The following is a 21,236-nucleotide window of genomic DNA, read 5'->3' on the forward strand; positions in this document are numbered from 1 at the left end:
AACGTGTTAGCGGATAAAGCCCCTTTCTGTGCTTCCTGCGTCACGGAGAGCCGCCGTCCGCTGCCGTCTGCTGCGTCTCTCTGGATTGCATTCTGCTAAATTTAAACAGCGAGAATAAACCATGGAATTTGATAAAGAAAAATGCATATTACTCCCTCTTTAATGGTTTCTCGGCAGAGCTACTTCCTGTTTGCCATTACATCAGAGGAAGTAGTATTCTGTCTGCTGTTATTCCCCCTGATCACTTTGTTTTTTCCTTTAATATAAATATAGCTTGGCTTTATCCCGTGGAGGTGATTAGTAAACGCTCTCTATTTAACGGCACTCCAGCCGGAATCGTTCGCTGTGTCCTCTGATGTCATACTACATCATAGTTTATAATGGGAAGCTGGCCTCTAAGTTCATGCTTGACCTCACTTCAAGAAACTTGGTCAGTAAATGGCAAGCTTCTGCTTTCTACGAGTCTGACGATTAATTCCCTCGGCTCACATCATGCTCAGGTCCCTAAACCGCGCGGTAAAGCGTCCCAGCCGCTGCTGCGTGGACACAGATTACGCTCGAACATCCATAACAGACACAACCCGAGTGGGAGGTCTAAGTATTTCATGTTCCTCGTATGCCTCCGGGAGTCTTCTTCATAAGGCTTTTAAAAGCTCCAGCCCCGCAGCGGGGAAATCTAAATGTGCGTAAAAAATTTATGTAAAAAAAACAAACAAACCAAAAAAACATTAAAAAAACCCCCAATAATGGCTATTAACCGGTCAAAAGGTGTCTTGTGAAGAAGCCTTCCTACTAAAAGCGGACTGGACAATCAAACCTCTTGTGTCTTTCCTCTGCAGATACATTTCTGCTTCTTCTGTCTTTATAAAATAACTCATTTCACCAGATTACAGAATATTTTACCAAAAAATCCACAAATGCAGAAGATCACGGCGATTTGATTGTCCAAGAGAAGTCCGTTGGTGGCGGGTAGAGATGGTATTGGTGGTGGGTGAACCCTTCCTACGTCTGTGTTACTTTGTTGTGGTGACATCCATTAGAACCTTTCTGGATGTTCATCTCCTTTTGGATAACCGGTTTGTCTTGTCATGGAAGCTCATGGCACCATACAGAACCCACTGGATGATTGGGAATTCCAAAGCTCCGTTCCGTTGGCCGGAACGTCTCCATATCTCCGATTCCACAATTCACTCGCCCAAGAACTGAGAACTGGTTCCCCCGTAAAAAGTTAAACCTATAAAGCCTTCCATCAGCTTCCTTATTAAGCATGAACTCTGGTGCAGCTCTGGTGGAGAATTTCACATCCAAGATCGAGATACTCGTTTTCTGCGCTTAATGGGTCCACGGCGACGTTATTATACGTCACAAACAAAAATCCCTTTTGAAACTCATCACTTTAAATGTGACGGGAGTTCCTTTCCGTTTTATTGAGTGACTTGTAGTGAATTACTGATATTTCCACCAGATCCTGCCCATCGGAGCGTCCTGACCGTAAACGTTCACTTTTAACGGCGGATACGTTTTGTGTTTTAGAGTTTAGAGGCGAGAGGATGAAGTGTTTCTTTGCGCTTTTTATATTTCTGTTTCTAGCGTTTGAAGACCAGGACAGCGCCGTGGATGACCGGGACAGTGACTACCGCAGTGAAACCAGTAACAGCATTCCACCGCCGTACCACACCACCTCCCAGCCCAACGCCTCCGTGCACCAGTTTCCGGTGCAGCCTCGGCTTCAGCAGCAAGGAGGCGGCTCGCGGGAGTCCTGCGCGGACTCCGTGCAAAACTACGACTTGGATTTCCGAGACCGGAGAGCCAGAAGGTAAGCGGAGTGATGGGATCAACGCCCGATCCGCCTGAGATTACTTACAAATAATATACCATTTCCTAATATACCGAATATTAGGCCATTTCATGTCTGACTTATACCTTCCACGGCTAATCGTATTCATTTTGTCATTCTGTCCTTACTTTCATTCTCTTTTTCTCACTTTCTTTTTTTCTTGCTTTTTTTTTTTTTGTTTTTTTTTAGGTTCATTTGTTTTTTTTTTTTTTTTTATTAGTTTTCAAAATTCATAGGAATCAAAATAATGAGAAAAGGTGAATCCCCAAAATGTTAAGTCGTAGCGAATACTCGACAAATGCAAACCAAAAGTTGGTGTAGAAACAACAAAATACAAATATATACATATATATATATAGCAAGTTTGTGTTGTTTTCATATTATCAGTATAATTTATGCTTAAATTAATCTAGAGTAACTAAATATCTAATAATAATGTCCCCCGAAATACTTGTTTTAAAGAAAATACATTTTGTGCCATTAGTACATATTTTACTGGAGAGCCCTATAATTATTTTTCTATTTCCAGTGTTTAAGGTAATTTTAACGTGCAGATTATGTGTTCTATATAATGGAAAGGACGGTAAGATATGACCCATGACAGCAACGTTTTCCCTACGTTTCATTCATTTTCGGTACTTCAAAGGCCTCGTAAATGAGAAATAAGGTAATAATCGTTAATTAATCAATTTAATTAACTCGCATCAAGGTGACTGATAAGTAATAGCAGAACAGGCAGATTATTGCATACAGCAAATATAATAATAAAACATTATAGTTGGTGTGTAAATGTTTTATTTTATTATATATTTTATTTTTTTATTAGATATTTTTATATATTTTATATATATAATATAAATGTCTTTTTTATTATATTTTTGTTTTATATTAAAATTATTTGAAACAAAAATAGTAAAATGAAAATGAGCGACCGAAGTCTGAAGGAAATAATCCTGTTACTAAATTCATGTAGAAATCTTAGCTTTTTTTTTATAATTTTGCATATCTTTTTTTTGTATTTAATGACAGCTGACTTTATTCTATTTATTATATACTATGTTTTTATTCTATATTTTATTTCTATTTTCTCTCTATAGGGTTAAACTCAGTGTGTGGTCTTAGTAAATAACGTTGTAGCTGCTATAGAATGCCGAGGTAGACTTTATAAAGTAGGAAATGTTGGATGCTCTTGTGAAATAACCAGGACTAAGCTCTGTCCCTTTACCCCCAACACAGAGACGAGATGCCTCACCCGCCACGTGGCCGCTAACGCTTGGTATTCACTGGGATGTTGGCACGGAAAAAATCAATGCCAGGCTTGGGTATTAGAGCGCTATGAAAGCTGTTATAACGGCAAAGCAACCTGCTAATTATTTACTGGGAAGAAGCAGTAATTAATATGTGCTTCACCCGCGCAGGAAGAATACAAAATACAGACAGCAGAACGGAGGGGCTCGATTAACTAAGCGCAGAGCAGTCAACGTTCCCCTCGTTCCGTCCCTGCTTCCCAAAAGCGATCGTCTGATGGCGTTAATAAAATTCCTTCTGAATAAATAATGTAACAAATATTCATAAGGAAACATGTTATTTACCGGCAGATCGGCCCCCTCCGGCCCCCATCTAGTTCGCCCCGGTTTTCCTGCTGTAAAGACTCAAACTTTAATCAGTCGTTGGTCTCGTCTTAGATTCAGGAGCCGTATGTCTATCCCATGCATGTTTAATCCCCTCACTGTATTACCCTCTACCACTTCTGCTGGGAGGCTCTTTCACTTATCCACCACCCTCTCAGTAAAGGAAAAATATAACAAAAGGGGAAATTGGGACAAAGCAATGATTTTTTTTTAGATATAAACACTTTCTTCACAGAGCCATAAGTAGTTTTTTAAAACTAAAGCTTTGTATGAACCAGGCTGCCCTTCACGTTTCTTGTCGTTGTGTCTCTCTCTATAATTCTGTTCCTGTTTTTCCCAGATTCCCTTTTCTAGTTATTTTGTTCCACTTTTTCTTTTCCATTCTCAGATATTAATCCCGCAAATGTGTTTTTACTTCACAGGGTTTAAAAAAAATAAATAAAAATATAATAAAAAATATAAAAATCAGGACCTTTCTCGGATCGGATATTTGCTTCCATTGCACGGCTTACAGATAATTTACTGCGGTATAACTTTTTAGGAACCCGTGTTTAATAGTCCAGGAATATTTTGTCAAATAGAATTTGCGCTCTTCAAATAAATTTGCGTTCTGAATAGACCGGAAGCTGCAGCGTGGGGTAAATACTCGGAACTGGCATTAAAACGCCGATATTATCCATAAATATGTAAATGCGCGGCTTTAGAGAGAGACTTGCTGCCGGCCGCTGCCGACGCGTTCCGCCTCCTGCCTGCCGAGTCGTTGGCCGATAATCCTGCGTTTCTGCAGCTTCTCTTTACCCGCGATTATCATCGATGGAGAAAAATATATATGTTTTGTAAATATTTAATATTCTATTTTAACATCGCATGCAAAATGTCATTTTTTTCAGGAATTGTTAAATTCTGTAACATTTTCCCTTTGTTTTAAGAGGCTGTGAGTGTTTTGTATACATTTATTTACATTTTATTCTCTGTTTTGGAAGCACAAGCGGGTAGCGATAGTGTGTAATGTACATGCGCGGAATGTTTTACTTTAACACAGCGTTAAACGGATAGTTTTGGGACATTTTGGGAATGATTCTGCTTTCCAGCTGCTCAAATAACCGAAATCTCTCCTACCCTTCACTTTCTCGATCTTCTTTCCTTTCAAGGCGATGCGATAGCATAGAGTCCAGCGCAAACGGACGGACTGATCTAGAGTCTGCGTCTGAATCTAGCCAGCCGACGAGCCGCCATCCTTCTCTAGAAAGCAGGCATTCTCTAGATCTGTCGGATAGGTGGGTTCTTTTCGCCGGCTTTGTGCGTTGTGATTGTGGTCGCGTGCGGTGTCGCTAGGAGCCACGGCGCGCGTCCGCTTTGTTGGTTCCCGTGCAGTGCATGCGCTTTAATGTTCCGTGTTTGAATTAATTTAATGTATAAAATGTATAATCTCTACTGCTTATGATCCTAGGAATATGTGCGTTTCTGTTATATATTCATCCTTGGCCGTGTTTAAAGGGTTAATGTTATAAACATACATGATTCAGATGGGGCGGAGGTTACAGCCGACATTTGTGTTTTCTTTATAAATCTCCTTTTTTTTCTTTAATTTTTTTTTCTGTTTCTTACCTCTTTTTTTTTTTTTCTTTTGTCTTTTTTTTTTCCTTTCTTTCTTTTTCTTTACTTTACCCGATGCTCGGCAGTAACGGCTCTTTAGTTAGGAAGGATAGAGTTAGGGTCGTCCCGGGAGAGACAGAAGCCTGGGAGGATGAATGTGAGGAATTAGGAAAGCAGCTCATCGAAGAGTTTCTCAAAAAGAGTCAAAGGAGCCGACGGGTGGCCAAACTGTCGGAGAGGAGACAGAATCCTGGCACGAGCTGCCGGCCGGTTCGTAAATCTCCAGGAGTTCGTCAATACCCAGAGGAGTACAACACCATCGATCGACGGAGGACCAGAAAAACACTGCAGTCCAAACATAAGGTTAAGGATGCCCACCTGTGCTTAAGTAACGAATGTTCAGACAAGCGAGCGGAGCGTTCGATGTGTTCTGAAACGGAATGCGCTAAGGAGGTCTTACAGGCGGACTCCTCTCTATACGGCTGCTATACCGAATCTGTACAGTCTTGTTACCCGGTTCTGAGACCGTATAAAAATGGTCTGTTGGTGAAGGTCGGGAGCGACAGGTATAACCGTTTCACTAGCCGAGAACTTAAGAATGCGTCTGAGACCGAAGACTCACTGGTATTGCCCGATAAAGCGCCAAAGGTTTTGGGTCACAGCTCGTCTCTGGATACGCTCGAGGAGTACGATAGCAGCGCGTCTGATAGCCGGCCACACTCGCCCGCTTCAGATGATGACTTTGAAGAACTTTCTTTGCTCTCACAGTCTTGGGGGGACTCCGGTTTGCTCTATGCCGACGCATTAGGATCGGGTCCCTTTAACTCTAGTCGTGAAACTGGCCATCACGATAAATCGTCCACCCGGACCTTGTCTAGCAGGTGCGGTTACGCCATGAGGAGCCTTAAGCTGTCGCCCGTAGAAGAACCGAGTGAGGAATACGCGGACGCGATGGATGAACTGCAATGTCTGGTAGAGTCGGTTACGGAATACCTGGCTGAAAAGGAAGAAGAAATTAACAAGTTCCATTCTCTGCCGATCGGCAACATCAATTGCAGCGGCGTCCCGCAGAAGCCGAACGCCAATGCGCCGGTGACTAAAAACATTGTGAAATCGGAGGAGCAGAGTATGAAGCGCGGCCCCAAATCAGAGCCTCTACCGGATTTGTCAAATATAAAAAGTACGGTCAACTCGTTCTTCAGCTCTTTCACCGAGAAAGTTGGCACCGGCGCCAAGCACATTACCGCGTCGGTGGAAAGAATAGTCTCCTCGGCGCCGGAGAAATCGGAAAATCCCACCATTGGGGGTATTTCAAAAATATTTCACGGCAAACCTACAACCAACAGAGGTTCTTTAAATGTGGAAACCCGTAAGGAAGGGGATTTAAGGAACTCTAACGGAACCTGTCCGGTTACTGGCTCCAAAGGCATTGAAGAGACTGGTAATAGCGAGGCTACAGGCCGGACCTCTCCAGGGCTCGGCGGTTTGGCTGCCGGCAGAGTTGACCATCCACCATCTCAAAAGACGCCCGACTCCATTAGACCAAGGTTATTTAAGCCTCCAACCGAGAAATTGGACCTCGGCAATCCAATTCAGGTCTCTACTTCTATAACACAAAAAGAGACACCCGCGGTGAGTGTAACGGATGTAAATGAAGGGACGTGTGATAGTAAGGCAACGGGAAAAGGCAGGCGTACCCTTCCGCTCGCCAAAAACGTACCGGTTAAAAATGTGGCGGAATCAGAAAAGTTTAATACACATCCAGATGGTCATCATCATCAACTGATGGGTAATTTGGGAGAAGCTGAGGGAATTCACAATCGTGAAGACGTTCCAAAAGCCAATACAGAGTTTTTGCACCCTATTAAAAAGTCCTTCAGCCAGATTTTCACCCCTTCGGAGAGTTCAACATCAAATCGAGGAAATGTGGCACCAGCGAGAAGTTTCAAATCGGAAAACGACCTCAGTAAGAGTGACTTTTTCTCCTTCGGTAAGAAAATCAAAATCCCTTTCTTCACATCTTTGAGTTTTCCTTATAGAAAAGAATCAGAGCAAGAAAGTCGGGTGGCAGCTTCATCTGACGGGTCTTCGGCGAGGACAGGGCTCTGTAGAGATGAAACTTATAATGACAATCCTAAGAGGGAACAGCCGGACTCCGGCGCCATTGACAGCGCACCCTCTGCTCACAAAAGCGAGAGAAGAAACCCAGATTCTACGAGTAAAAGAGACCTAACCATGGCCAGCAGTCTGGATATAAAGGAAAATGGTGGCCATGATAGTCATGGATCACTCGTTGGCCCCGTTAACACACAGTGTCGCCAAGAAACAAATAATTCCACAAATAGAATGTTTGCCAATCATTCAGACCATCATCGGCCCATAAATATCCAAGCCGGCCACTCTCTTTGTGGGGATTTGACCCCAAACCAAAATGTAGAAAGCAAAGGTGCCACGAAGGGTCTCATCTCTAGATTGTTTAGGTTTTCTTCTACGGAAAATCTTTCCACCACTAAAGAAAAGTTCGCCGAGGATGATGAACTCAGTCAAGGGAATACATTCCCCGGTCGGCTTTCAGGGTTCTTTAAGTTTGCGTCATGTGACAACTTGTCGTCTAGGAAACCTGGCACGGGCGGTGGTCTTACTCCAGAAGTAACGACGGAGGAACTCCTACGTCACAATGGAAAGACACCCAACGAAAACCGAAGAGCAAACAATCCTTTACCTGTGCAGGCTGAATGTAATGAAACCATAGAACATTCCGGTGCAAATCATGGAATCCATGCCAAAAGCAAAGGGCAAACTTGTGACAACAAAGACCTCAACGAGAAATCGCTCTCCAGGAACGTTTCTGTCCAGTTCGATGCAGACTTTGAAAGCCCTGGGTTGTGTTGGATGGACGATTTCGATAACCTATCTGAGCAAAGCAATCCGTGTTTGTTTGAGTCCAATCCTCTAATCTTTCATGACCGTGAAGGTAGGGATGAAACCAAAAGCCAGTCGAGTTTTGAGTGGGAGTACGATAATCTGGAATGGGGCAACCATCGGTGTAACGGAGACTTGCCTGAAGCTCATCTGACGTCTGGTGAAGCTGGTTATGTCCCTGGTGAAACCGCGGAATTAAGTGACTTGGTCCTCAACCTCTGCAAGAAGGATAGAGATCTGGATTGGATCTCCTTTGTTCAGGGAGAAGAAGGCATAATAGATTCCAGTGGAATGTGGCTTATAAACACAGCAGCATTCTCTCCGATCGAGTTTGATTCCAGACACTTAGTTGAACTTTCGCCAATGGACTTGAGTTTCGCATCTGATTGGGACCATGCTTTCTGGACCTCGATTGATGAAGAGCCTCTAGACTTGGATGAAACCATGAACTGCCCTCCAAACGATGAGTACTTTGAGTGGATGGCGTTACTGGAAAGTGGTCTCTGGTGGGCTTCGGAGAACGGTGATTGTGGGTATTACGTGTACAGTGATGGTCTATATGTATATTCTCTCTTGACCGATCCAACGGGGGAATATATTTATGTCTGCACGCCTGACTGTTACATAGACGGCGGAAGTGCGCAAGAAACGGATTATTTTCCAGTGGATGATACAATAATAGTCTGCGGGTTCAAGGTTCCCCTGAGCTATCATATTCTACCTTGGTTCATTGTGGAGGATCGAGCGGAGGATCCAGCTGCTGATAAACCTCTGGATCTAGCGTTAACGAAGAGCAGCCATTTAATGAATATGGATTTGGAAACTTTCTCCCACATGTTCGAAGAGTCCATCGTCTATCAGAGGGAGCAGCCTTTAGATTTCTCATGTTGCAAACTTCAAAAACTAAAGGTGGATCTCAGGCCTGATAGCGGCGCAGGCGTCCCCGAAATCTGTCCAGTGGTGCTTGATTTAAGGAAAGGTTCTAGCGCCTCTACAAGGTTAAATAATCAAAGGTCAAGCGACACTCAGCCGAGTCAGACTTCTGACTTCCTTGGTTTTCGTATCTTCCAGCCTGCCAAGAGAGAAGATTTCCAGAACGCGGACAATCAATACCCGGAAAAACCTTACGCAGAGGAGAAGAAAACGGTGTTCAGTCCTGTGACCTCTCTCATTTCTTCTCTTGGCGGCCTGCTTGGCAAAACCGCCGACCCAAAGGAGTCTTCTGCAAATGGGGAAAATCAACCGGCTTCGGTAAAGGATTTAAGAGAAAACTCGCCTGTAGATCTTAAATCTGCTTTCAGCCAATCAAACGCTAAGGGTTCTTTGAATGGCGTTAACACGGAAGAGACAACAAGGTCACCTTCAGGGGACTTGGTTATTCAAACAGAGAATTCTAATGAGAACAGCTACTCCCGGAATACAGCCTATGAACAAGCGACTGCTCCAAAACCCATATTACAGATGCCAAACTGGAGCGGTCCGACCAAGTTCACCGAACGGTACCTCGCACGTTATAATGAGGCAAAAACACCGGCTGGTACTCCCGGACCAGACAAATTGGCTTCCATAGAGACTGAGAATGACGCTTCGAGAAAGTCTGAAAACACCAACGTTTCTGGGTTTTTTAACTTTTTCAAGAACCAAACTGATACGGGAAGTTCCAACGCGACAAATGAACCGGGGCGAATCTCCATCAAACCCGTAGCGTCCGGCGCGAACGCCGATAACACGAAAGGGAAGCGAGAAGCCAAGGAACCCTTGAATATTTCGTCCATACTTGACTCCATTGGAGAGCTTTTTAAAATCGAATCGGCTCCGAAGAACTCGTTCTACGATAAGAAGCCTGAATCAAAGATCCCGCCTGGAGAAACCAAGACGGAGCCTTCGCTGAGTCGGAGGGCCGTAGAACCATGCAGCGCGGAAATGCGCAGGACCAAGTCGTTGAGGAAGCAGGTGACTATCCGAGAAGAAGCCCAGAGAGTGCATGAAGGCGCTGATCCAGTAAGCGGTGGGTTAATAGGTGTGCGTTTACCTAGCAAGAGTCCCGATCGAGCCGAAAAATATATTAATTCTCCGTCCTCACCAAATATCGTGAAGTCTGAGGTGCCACCACCGAAGCAACAAAACCACCCACCCGTCGCGCCTGCGGATCGCAACCTTACGATTACGCCTGAGAGCGTCCCTCGAGGACCCGAGACCAAGCCGTTTACCAAGAACGCGGAGCAGGCGAGCCAAGTAACAGACGGTCTCTCGCAGACGGCAAACACGATTTTTTCCTTTTTTAGCAGGTCTGAAAAACCCGAAGCCTCGGCGCCAAAAGCCGGGAATCCTTCGGAAAACAGAAACTCCGAGTCGGAAGGGATTTTCCGGCTGCCTTCTTTCTTCTCGTCGAGTAAAGCGAGTGACGTTCCGGACTCAGCCCAAAGCGACGGATTGTTTTCGAGCTTCTTTGGGTTTTCAGTTTTCGATGACAAAAAACAAAGCCGTTCGGAAACATCGAAAGCCACCAAAGATGCCGAATTTCATTTGGGATTGGACGGGACGGAGAGTGACGCGTACGATACGACAGAGGGCTCTTTTGAAGATTCGACGTTCTCTTTAGCGGATAAACCTGAAGAAACTGTTGCTGAGGAATGGCTTGAAAGCGCGACAGAAAATGTCTTTAATCCGGGCGATGAGAGTCCGGGTTCTCCGTGTTCTCTTGAGTTCCAGAACTTAACACCGGAACCCAATGAAAGCTGCTCTCTACGTGAAGATGTGGTGGATATTATCGCTGCTGACGACGCAGAAGGCTCCGGATCTTTTATCTCTGACCCTAAATGTTACAGCGAAAGCTCGTCTATCTTGGGCGCTGAGAACAGCTTTACGTCGGATCACACGGACAAATCTCGGGACAGTTTGCAGGAACCGGCCAGCGCCACACCCCACCATATAACGTCTTCCAATGAAAGAGACTTTGGGCAGAATGAGCTCCAGCCCCCGACGCAGGATAAAGAAGATAAACCGTTCTTGGCGCCCGTAGACGATCCTTTAAGAGCCGACCCGCCTACAACGCCCGTCGAAGAAAAATCTGTGTTTGATTCGTCGGTTGAGATGCTTTCCGGCTTTATGTCGAAAATCAACATTTTCTCTGGAAGTTCGAACGAGACCCCGAAGAGAGCAGCTAGCTTTTATTTTACGCCCGCGACGTCGTCCTCTTCCATGCCGAAGAAAAACTCTTTGTTTAACTTTCCGTCTGCTCCCCACGCGGGTTCTTTTCCCACGGACTTGTTCGGGATGTTTAAGGCTTCCGGCGAAACGCCCAATAGATCTGGCGGCGGCAGCCCCCCGAAGGCTCCCGTCAGGCCGCCAGACAGCAGGGGTAGGGGGTTATTGAAACAAGCTAGTATAGGCAAGATCCAGACGGAACGCTCGGGGGCTGAGAATTCCGCAGAAACAGGAGAAATTCCTATCTCGATTAATCGGGCGGAGGCCGTGAACGTCCAAACAGATCGTCTTCCGGAAGCCTCGCGGTCATGCGTAGAAAGCAGAGCTCTGAGTAACGATGAAGATTCCATGAATGATATAAAAGCACCTGATCCGAGCCATGTCACCCCAAACCTGTCCATGCGCAGGAAATCGAGTCGTTCGTTGGACTCAAACGCTTCCTGCGTCTCCTCGACGGAAAATAATTCCATTGCCGACGACCGCGATGGAGAAGAAGCTGGAAATATCCCAATATTTGATGATTTTGACCCAAGTAAAGCCTCCGCTGAGCTGTCACCCGACCAGTCCTCCCCGCCGCCGGCATCCTCCCCGCCGCCTGCATCCTCCCCGCCGCCTGCATCCTCCCCGCCGCCGGCATCCTCCGACCCGGGATTCATTTCTACCTTTAAGAAGCTGTCCGGCACGTTGTTTGATCCGGGCGACGAGCGGCGTTCCAGCAAACGCTATAACAGTCAGTCCCCTGTTTTCGGAAGCAAGTTGGAGTTTTCGTTCCTTTGGCCAAAAGAAACGCGTGAAGCCCGTCCTGAAAGGGAGTTTCACTCCTCGGAGGGCACTTCGGCCAAGCAAGGCCTAGCCGGCGAAACTGAGTCCTACCAAAGGCCGTCTGTCGGAGGGAGGGATGCGGAAGAAGCCGGCAGCCTGCCCTGTAGACCTCCCGATGAAGATAGTCCTCCCCAGCTGCATCCTAGCGGCTTTGAGTTGTCTGGTAAGACGGAGCCGGAGGAGACGCCGGAAATCCAAAGTAACGGCCGGTCCGTCGGCCCCGACGCCTCGCCAACTTCAGCGCCTGGTTCGGAAAATCTTCGGCCGTCGCCGGGTGATCAGGATCACTGCGAGAAGAGCGGATCTAGATCAGGCAGCGGTCATTCTAGAGCCGCAACTCCTCCTATAGGCGCTGAGGAACGGTCAGCGGAACCGAGTGTAACGGAGCCGGGGAAAAGGAAAAGGCCAGTTTCAATATTTCATTTCTTTATTGTAGTAAAAGCATAATAAATGGTAAAACCCCAAGAACCATTTATAATGCCCCCCGCTGTGCGGATTCCCGCTGTGTAGCTCTAACGTAGCCGAGTCCTCCGCTATTAACGCTTACCGGTCTGGTTGTAGTCCGCTGTATCTGTAGCCTTGTGTTACGTGGCAACCTTTGGTTTAGTTTAGTTTTTTTTTTGCCTCCCCGCCGAGTCACCAAACATCTTCTCCATTACCAACCAAAATGGCAGAACATCGGTGGTGACCCTTAGTGCTTGCCTTCCGTGCCGTTATTGCTTATCGAAGCTGCGTAGCCTCCGCGTGTTTTATGAAGGGGGGGGCACTTGGAAGGCTGGTCGACGTTTAATGAATGATCCATCCCGCGTCCCGCAAACAGACGAGAGGGGACTCGGCCAGCGTCTCCCGGCAGCGTCTGAGAATGACGGGAACGCGCGGTGCTCGCTTGTGATGCCGCTGGCGTTGATGTTAATGGGCGGAGGGGGGGGGTCTATTCAGTAAAGTTTTAGAGATTTTGGTAAAGATTAGGCAGTTTAATGCCAGGACGGAGGGGACATCAAAGTGAGACTAAGCAACGTCCAGAGACCTTTTTGTTTCACGAAAGTCCTTTCTCTCTCATTTTTATCCTTTTCCCCGTTATTTTTTCCCCGTTATTTTTTAATTGGAATTAGATTTTGAACACGTCAGGTTTACTCGGCATGAAGAACGCCCTCCATGCTTCAGCCCCTCAGCATCCCTGATACGGTCGTTACAGACCAGCGATGGATCCCTAGTACCCTCCGCTACGCGTCTGTCTGTAAGGAGCCGGCGCGGAGGCTGCAGCTTCTTCCGTTCCTATAGAAGCCGAGCGGCCTTAATGAGTTTTGTTACTTTTGTTTCAGCCGAGTTCTGATTCTTTTGGAATCGAAACGTTTGAGAGCGAGGGCCGCGTGGACGGGATGAGTCGGCGGCCCCTCCGGCAGTAGAGGCTGGATAGAGGCTTTTGTAGCCAGGCCGTGTCACCCACCGGGCGCCCGTCTCGCTCCGCAGATCCCCTCCGCGTCTCTGTACTCGTGAAGCAGTGATGTGATCGGAGCCGATTGAATGAGAGCCTTCGCTGCCTTGAGTGCAGCTCGCCCGGCTCTTGGCGAAAGACGCTTTATAAGTGCAGCACCTGTCACTCACTGAGCGGGGATTAAACCGCGAGCCTCTCCCGCTGACCCCAATCAAAGCGCGCGGTCTGTCAGAGGGCTGAGTGTGTAATCGCCGATGGCTTCCCGCTCTATCTCGGCTGCCAGGCATCGAGTGCTGGGCGCGGAAGTCAAATTGTTGTTTGAAATCTCATTAATGCCGTTCAGCCTGTCATGCGCGACCTCGGGCAGAAATCCGAAAGCCTCCATCATCTCGCGCGTGGCGGTAATAAGCGTGCCGTACGGTATTCCGCTGGTTAATCCCGCCTGCGGCGCGCCCGGTCACACCGCCAGATCTGCTAGCGATCTATTACAATAAGTAAGATCTGGTTGTGTGTACCGGCGCACGCTTACCCCGAGTTACCGGTCCCGGTTCTGGTGCGGGCGTCCGCCGCTCGTTACACCGGATCGATTGTGTGCAACACGCAGAAACAACAATGGGTTGCCATGGAGATTGACTTCCAGTTCGTTGGCTCCTTTCCCAAAATAACGCTTTTCCGTGCTCTCCGAGATGCCGGAGCCGTAACCCCCCCGATGGTTGTTTGCATCGTTCTGTAGAAGAGTTGGGTCGCGGGTTCCACGTGGAGTCTGTGCTGCAGTAGATTCCGTTCTTTAGAACCCAGCCGTAGAATTCGTTTCCCGGCGTTCTAATCGCTTTGGCTCCTGCTAGCGGCTTTCCGCGTGCAGCTATTAGGCCCCCGTCCGCTCGCTCCTGCGCCGCTCTGTTGTTTGATTGGTTGAACCCAATGTCCGCTCCTCACCTAATCTCCTTTCCTTTTCTCTCCCCCGCAGTCCCGGTGGCAGCAGCCGCTACGGCTCCTCCGGGAACGTCAGCCAAGGCAGCTCGCAGCTCAGCGAACTCGACCATTTCCACGAGAGCCTTCAGTCCCTGGAGCTGGAAGACGAGCGCCGGGAGCCCGGCTTCCCCTTCCGCACCTCGGCCCGCGTGAGAAGGAGCGACCAGGAGTGGTACAGCGACCACGAGCCGGCGCTGCCGCTGCCCCAGGACAACCAGGTGGTTCTGGAAACCCTCGCAAGCAAAATACCCCCGGAGCTCGAGCGGCCAAAAGAGGCTACCGCCGAGAGGCGAGAGAGGCAAGTACCCCAACGCCCCCCCCGGCGGTCTATGGACGCGATAAAGTCCTTTTATTTACCAACAGTCCGCATGTGAGAGACGGTACTCGTTATTCTCGTTTAGTTTGTCATGATCTTTCCTTGAGCACAGGTGGTTTTCTCATTAGGTCAGATGGTTGGGGTTGTCTGGCTCTCAGGAGAACAATCGGACTTTAAAGTAGGAGATTAAAGGACGCGGAAATTGTTATTAATATTCCATCCAGAATGTGATAGGACGCCGGAGAATCGCCCGACGCGTTTTGTCGCAGCCGGACTGTGAGCCACGCGGCTTCTCTCCTTAACCACAGATAGGGTAACGTTTCGTGCATTCGCGCGGAACTAATTTATTTTACTAGAAGCCCTGGAAATGTAATGTCTTCTGAAGTTTAATTTATTTCATTAATAATAATTATCATCTTTTAACCATTTCTTTGCATTCTCCTCCTTTTAGCTTCCATGAAGATGTCGGCCCGCCACCCTTCTCACCGGCCAGAGCTCGCTGGCTCCGCGCCATTAACAAGGTCCGAGTGGAGATGCAGCAGGTAAGAAAAACTTCAATTTTAACCCGTTTATGGAAATGAGATCTGAATGGGGGACCCCCCCCCTCCCGGGACCCCCCTCCCCCCACGAAAAATGTCTCAAAAAAATAAATAAAATCCTGCTTGCGCGTTTGGTACGCGATATGATGCCATAAAATCCCCAGCCTTTACATTAAGGAGGATTCGGGGGCTTTGCGATTATTTAGAAGTGTAAAATGTTACATAAATTAAATCATTATTATTATTATTGTTGTTGTTATTATTGTTACCATGGCAACCGGTTTTATTAGTAATCTGCGCGGAGTTACGTTACAAACTATTGAAAAGATCTCTTGATTTGTGGTTTTGCTCCGAGATCCTTGATCTCTGGTTGGTCGTTGGATCCGGAGCTTCTTGTTCTTGGTTGGTGATCGTGCGCCAAGATCCTGGATTATCATTGGTCGGTGGGATCCACAGCTACTCGTTTTTGATTGGTGAAAACGCTCCCTTGTTTTTTATTATTAATTTAAATTTTTGCGGTGATCGGCAGCTGGCGGTTTTTGATTGGTGACTGTATCATGAAATGAAGTATTTGATTGGTGGTTGGGTTGTGATCCACAGCTGGTGGATTTGGATTGGCTGTTGGGTCCTGTTTTTTGTGCAGCTTCTCTGATACGACGTCTTAAATTTAACCCCATCAGCGCCAAAGAGCTGGATAAGACGCAGAGCGCCCATCCAATGCTATGTTTGTTGCTTTATTCATTTATTTGTTTTTAATCAAAACTCCTTAACCCCTTCAATCCCAGGGGTTTTTGGTACCTGAAAGCCCAGAGCAATTTTGCCATTTTTGGGGTATGTCGGTTTAGCGATGATTCTCTTTTCCTGTGAATAGTGTACCCATGTAAACTATATATCGTTTTTTCAAGGAGAGATAGAGCTTTCGTTTGATACCAAAGTTGGATGATTAGCTGGAAATTTAGAATGAGAAATTTAGTAAAAACTAGCGAAGATTAGAAAATTAAACTAATTTTTTTTTACATTTTCCCTCTGAATCCTCACAAAATTAGGTAAAGTGATGGAAAATCCCCTCCAAGTTTATTAATTCAGGTGTCCTGATTTCAGAAATTCCTCATTTATATAGATTTTCCAGACTTTCCCAGCACCAGGGAGCGTTCTATTAGGTACACAATTTTGTAAAATTTGTATGCCTATGGCTTAACGGGTTTGGGGGTTGTGAACGGGGGCAGGAGGGTTATACTGGCTAGATGTTATGCTAGGGCAATGGGATGTAAGGTTTTTTAATATTTTTTTTATCTTTTTTTATATATTTTTTTTTAATTTTTAATTTTAATTTTTTTACATTTTTTTTTATTTTTTATATATTATTTTTACACAGTAATGGTTAGAGGTCCTCCTAGGGACCTCCTGAACATGCCAGTGATGTCACAATGACATCACAGCCCACATTATAATTTTTTTTTGTATTATTTATATTAATATTTTAATGATTTTTTTAATATTATTTTTTAAATGACTAACCGTTTTTTTTTTTTCTGCTTTTTCTTACAGGACGGGAGGGGGAGTGAGAGAGATGGTCTCTCACTCCCCTCCCCGCGATCCCCCTGCACCGATCACACTGTGATCTCTATGCAGGTCCTCACAGACCTGCATAGAGATCGCAGCGTCTCTGTGCCTCATCGGAGGGCAGGATATCCCCGCAGGGGATATCCTGTCCTCCGATGACCTTCCGGGTTGCGTCAGCAGTGACGTAACCCGGAAGGGAATGCCCGATCGCGCGTTTCAACTGCGCGATCGCGCGATCGGGCACTTTCAACCGTAACAGCTTACCGGCTTTCATGCCGGAAGCTGTTACGGGAGATCGGGCAGCAGAAAGCCGGCAATGCCGGCTTCTGCTGCCAGGGGGGAGTCCAGGCTGTCAAACGACAGCCTGGTCTCCCGTGCAGCGGCAGGGATGTGTCCCTGACGCTGCACGAAAGGCTGGACGTACCGGGACGTCCATAGGGGTTTCTTTGTGGGCGTTTTTTGGACGTCCCGGTACGTCTATAGGGGAACTAAGGGGTTAATATTGAAATGAATTGGCATTGATTAGATTCGCCACCGTTTCTGTGTTCTATTCCTTCCCAATTTTATTATTTAAAATAAATGAATGGAACTGGAGCTTCGATTCATTGACGTAAACTTTTCTAAGGTTCTAAATTGATTTGATAGGAATATTCTCTCTGTTCCTTTGGCGTTCGGTCGTTTTGTTATTTGGGATTGGTGACGAGAAATCGGTGGCTTCTCGCGAGGGAATTACTTTTTACCCGAGATGTTTAGCGTTTTGTGCCGTCTCGGAATCGATAGAATAGATTTTCACAGATAAGAGGACGGAAGGTTTTTTCCCCGTCTTCTCAGCAGGGATTTTATTCTCGTTCCTAAACCGGTATTTAAACCTCCCCTTTGTGATGATTTTCTGTAGCAGCGCCGCGCTCTTCTGTGCTTCTGCTTCCTGCACCAAGGTGCTTTTATCTCCAAATCCCTGCTTATCATCATTATAACCGATCTTTATATGGTGCCCCCAAGTCGACCTGGAACCCCCAAGTCGACCTGGAACCCCCAAGTCGACCTGGAACCCCCAAGTCGACCTGGAACCCCCAAGTCGACCTGGAACCCCCAAGTCGACCTGGAACCCCCAAGTCGACCTGGAACCCCCAAGTCGACCTGGAACCCCCAAGTCGGCCTGGAACCCCCAAGTCTGGAGACTGAAGCCAAGAAGAGCATGGGGCTGCTGGACGATGTAAGCGGAGCGGCCAGGACTGGAGTTCAGGCTCCCTCTATAAGTGTTTGCTGGGAAATGGAGTGTAAGTAAGGATTTGATGTTTGATGGAGGAGCTGCTTGGTTTGAGCCACAAATCTTTGGCCTTCCAGTCGTCATACAAATGCGGGGGGGGGGGTCTGGAGAATTTCCCCGCATGCCTTTACCCGTCTCCCCAGCTATTTGCCCCGCAGGAGTTCTGGCGTGTGATGCACGCACCTCCAGTCCGCCCCAGTGCTGGAACAACGAACGTGGCTGGAGGGTCCGATGAGACCCCCCCTGTGCACCCCCCCCCGGGTGCTGATTTTAATACTTGTGATTTCCTGCCACCGGTTGGCTGCTTCAAGTAGCCAATTAGCGTTGAGAATCTTCTGCTCAAAAAGGAGATGGGAAGCTGCAGCTTCTCTATAGGGGAAGCCTTCGGACATTAAACTGTCCCGTTCATACGGCGATACCCCGTGCACACAGCGGGCGGCCCTCCGGATCCAGAGCAAAGAAAGCTCAGAACTTTTCTCCATCTATTCTTATGAAAGCCTGCGATGTGACTCGGCAGAGCCGCTGCAGAACCGCACCGCAGAGCCGCCGCACCGCAGAGCTGCCGCACCACAGAACCGTCGCACCGCAGAACCGCACCGCAGAGCTCAGGGGCAGCTAAATCCGGCCGACAGCCGCTCTCATTATTACCGTTTCACAGACTCTCGGTGAGTGCCGCGTTCTTCACGCTGGAAGAAAAAGCTCGTAATCATCGCCCGGGAAGAAAACCCTGAAGTACTAATAAAGAGTCAGAGGAGAGAATCTCAGCCTGCGCAGCGTGATCAGCGCTGATCCCGCCATCCGGCAGCAAGGACCGTGCGTCGGGGGAATACGTTTCTTCATACACATATACATCGGCTTAAGGTTTATTAATTGTTACAAATTAGTTGCCTGTTGGCGTAAATTCGGGACCCTTTGACTAAAAATAAATAAAATTACCGTAATTACCGCAGTCGCCATGGATTTACCGTAATACACCAGCTATGACTGCGTTCCTGTTCTCAGGATCTGCAGGATTATTCCTCCCCAATAAGTTATCGCTCTCTTATTGTTATGTCATTAATTTATATGGAAGAAAATAGAAATAATTGTGTTGTTCCAAAAAAAAAGATGGCGTCTGGTCGAACGTGGAGAAAGTGGGGGTCTCCGGGTTGAATCCCCCCATCCACGCCGTCAAGAAATGCTGGTTTTTAGAGGTATTTGTTGAGGGGAGGGTTGTACTGTTTGATGAGCACCTGGTACAGAAGCCACCTCTCCTGGGTGTCCGACCCGCTACGTTTATCGACTGAGAACCGCGGCTTTCCGTTAAATTAAAAAAGAAAATAGAGTTTCTGAAAGATTTTGTCCCGAAGCGTCGGGCGGATTACATCTCTGAAAACATGTTTTAAATGAATAGAAAATCTACAGTAATATTAATGACATGTTCCGGGGCCCCCGGACAAACCATAATCCCCCCTAATCCCGGGGAGAGAGGGGCTGCCCCGGACCTCCGCAACTAATCCTCATCGTAATCCTCCACAATCACCGCAAACGTCTGCCGAGCCCGGCGGCTGCCGCCTACCTCTCAACCGAAACCCAACGCACGCAACCTGACGGCCACAGGAGAAAACACCGGGGAGGAATCATGTTATACAGGGTGCGGGGGTTTAATACAAACTCACCTAGAGAGCTTACACTTAAAGGGAAAGACCCTCATTCAAACCCCCCATTAACATTAATATACCCACCAGCGCTGTATACAGTAATATAACCCCCCCAGCACTGTATACAGTAATATAACCCCCAGCGCTGTATACAGTAATATAACCCCCAGCGCTGTATACAGTAATATAACCCCAGCGCTGTATATAGTAATATAACCCCAGCGCTGTATACAGTAATATAACCCCCCAGCGCTGTATACAGTAATATAACCCCCCAGCACTGTATACAGTAATATAACCCCCAGCGCTGTATACAGTAATAACCCCCCCAGCGCTGTATACAGTAATATAACCTCCCAGCGCTGTATACAGTAATATAACCCCCAGCGCTGTATACAGTAATATAACCCCCCAGCGCTGTATACAGTAATATAACCCCCAGCGCTGTATACAGTAATATAACCCCAGCGCTGTATATAGTAATATAACCCCAGCGCTGTATACAGTAATATAACCCCCCAGCGCTGTATACAGTAATATAACCCCCAGCACTGTATACAGTAATATAACCCCAGCGCTGTATACAGTAATATAACCCCCAGCGCTGTATACAGTAATATAACCTCCCAGCGCTGTATACAGTAATATAACCCCCAGCGCTGTATACAGTAATATAACCCCCCAGCGCTGTATACAGTAATATAACCCCCAGCGCTGTATACAGTAATATAACCCCCAGCGCTGTATACAGTAATATAACCCCAGCGCTGTATACAGTAATATAACCCCCCAGCGCTGTATACAGTAATATAACCCCCCAGCGCTGTATACAGTAATATAACCCCCCAGCGCTGTATACAGTAATATAACCCCCAGCGCTGTATACAGTAATATAACCCCCAGCGCTGTATACAGTAATATAACCCCCCAGCGCTGTATACAGTAATATAACCCCCAGCGCTGTAAACAGTAATATAACCCCCCAGCGCTGTATACAGTAATATAACCCCCAGCGCTGTATAAAGTAATATAACCCCCAGCACTGTATACAGTAATATAACCCCCAGCGCTGTATACAGTAATATAACCCCCAGCGCTGTATACAGTAATATAACCCCCCAGCGCTGTATACAGTAATATAACCCCCCAGCGCTGTATACAGTAATATAACCCCCCAGCGCTGTATACAGTAATATAACCCCCAGCGCTGTATACAGTAATATAACCCCCCAGAGCTGTATACAGTAATATAACCCCCAGAGCTGTATACAGTAATATAACCCCCCAGCGCTGTATACAGTAATATAACCCCCCCCCGGCGCTGTATACAGTAATATAACCCCCCCCCGGCGCTGTATACAGTAATAACCCCCCAGCGCTGTATACAGTAATATAACTCCCCAGCGCTGTATACAGTAATATAACCCCCAGCTCTGTATACAGTAATAACCCCCCAGCGCTGTATACAGTAATATAACCCCCCAGCGCT

General features: G+C 47.0%; 1 protein-coding gene across 3 annotated transcripts in view; it reads left to right on the plus strand.

Moving 5' to 3' along the window:
* UNC13B (unc-13 homolog B) overlaps window positions 1-21,236 on the plus strand; it is a 121,150-nt gene that overhangs the window by 42,861 nt on the left and 57,053 nt on the right. For 2 of the 3 annotated variants that reach the window (XM_053448431.1, XM_053448412.1), the window contains exons 8-11: window positions 1,591-1,816; window positions 4,620-4,745; window positions 14,418-14,720; window positions 15,190-15,280. In XM_053448431.1, coding sequence (XP_053304406.1) covers window positions 1,591-1,816; window positions 4,620-4,745; window positions 14,418-14,720; window positions 15,190-15,280 — 746 coding nt within the window. The remainder of the gene's footprint in view (window positions 1-1,590; window positions 1,817-4,619; window positions 4,746-14,417; window positions 14,721-15,189; window positions 15,281-21,236) is intronic. The other variant, XM_053448422.1, reaches the window with a different exon arrangement.

This window comes from Spea bombifrons, chromosome 1 (assembly GCF_027358695.1).
Source record: "Spea bombifrons isolate aSpeBom1 chromosome 1, aSpeBom1.2.pri, whole genome shotgun sequence".
Classification (NCBI taxonomy): Eukaryota; Metazoa; Chordata; class Amphibia; order Anura; family Pelobatidae; genus Spea; species Spea bombifrons.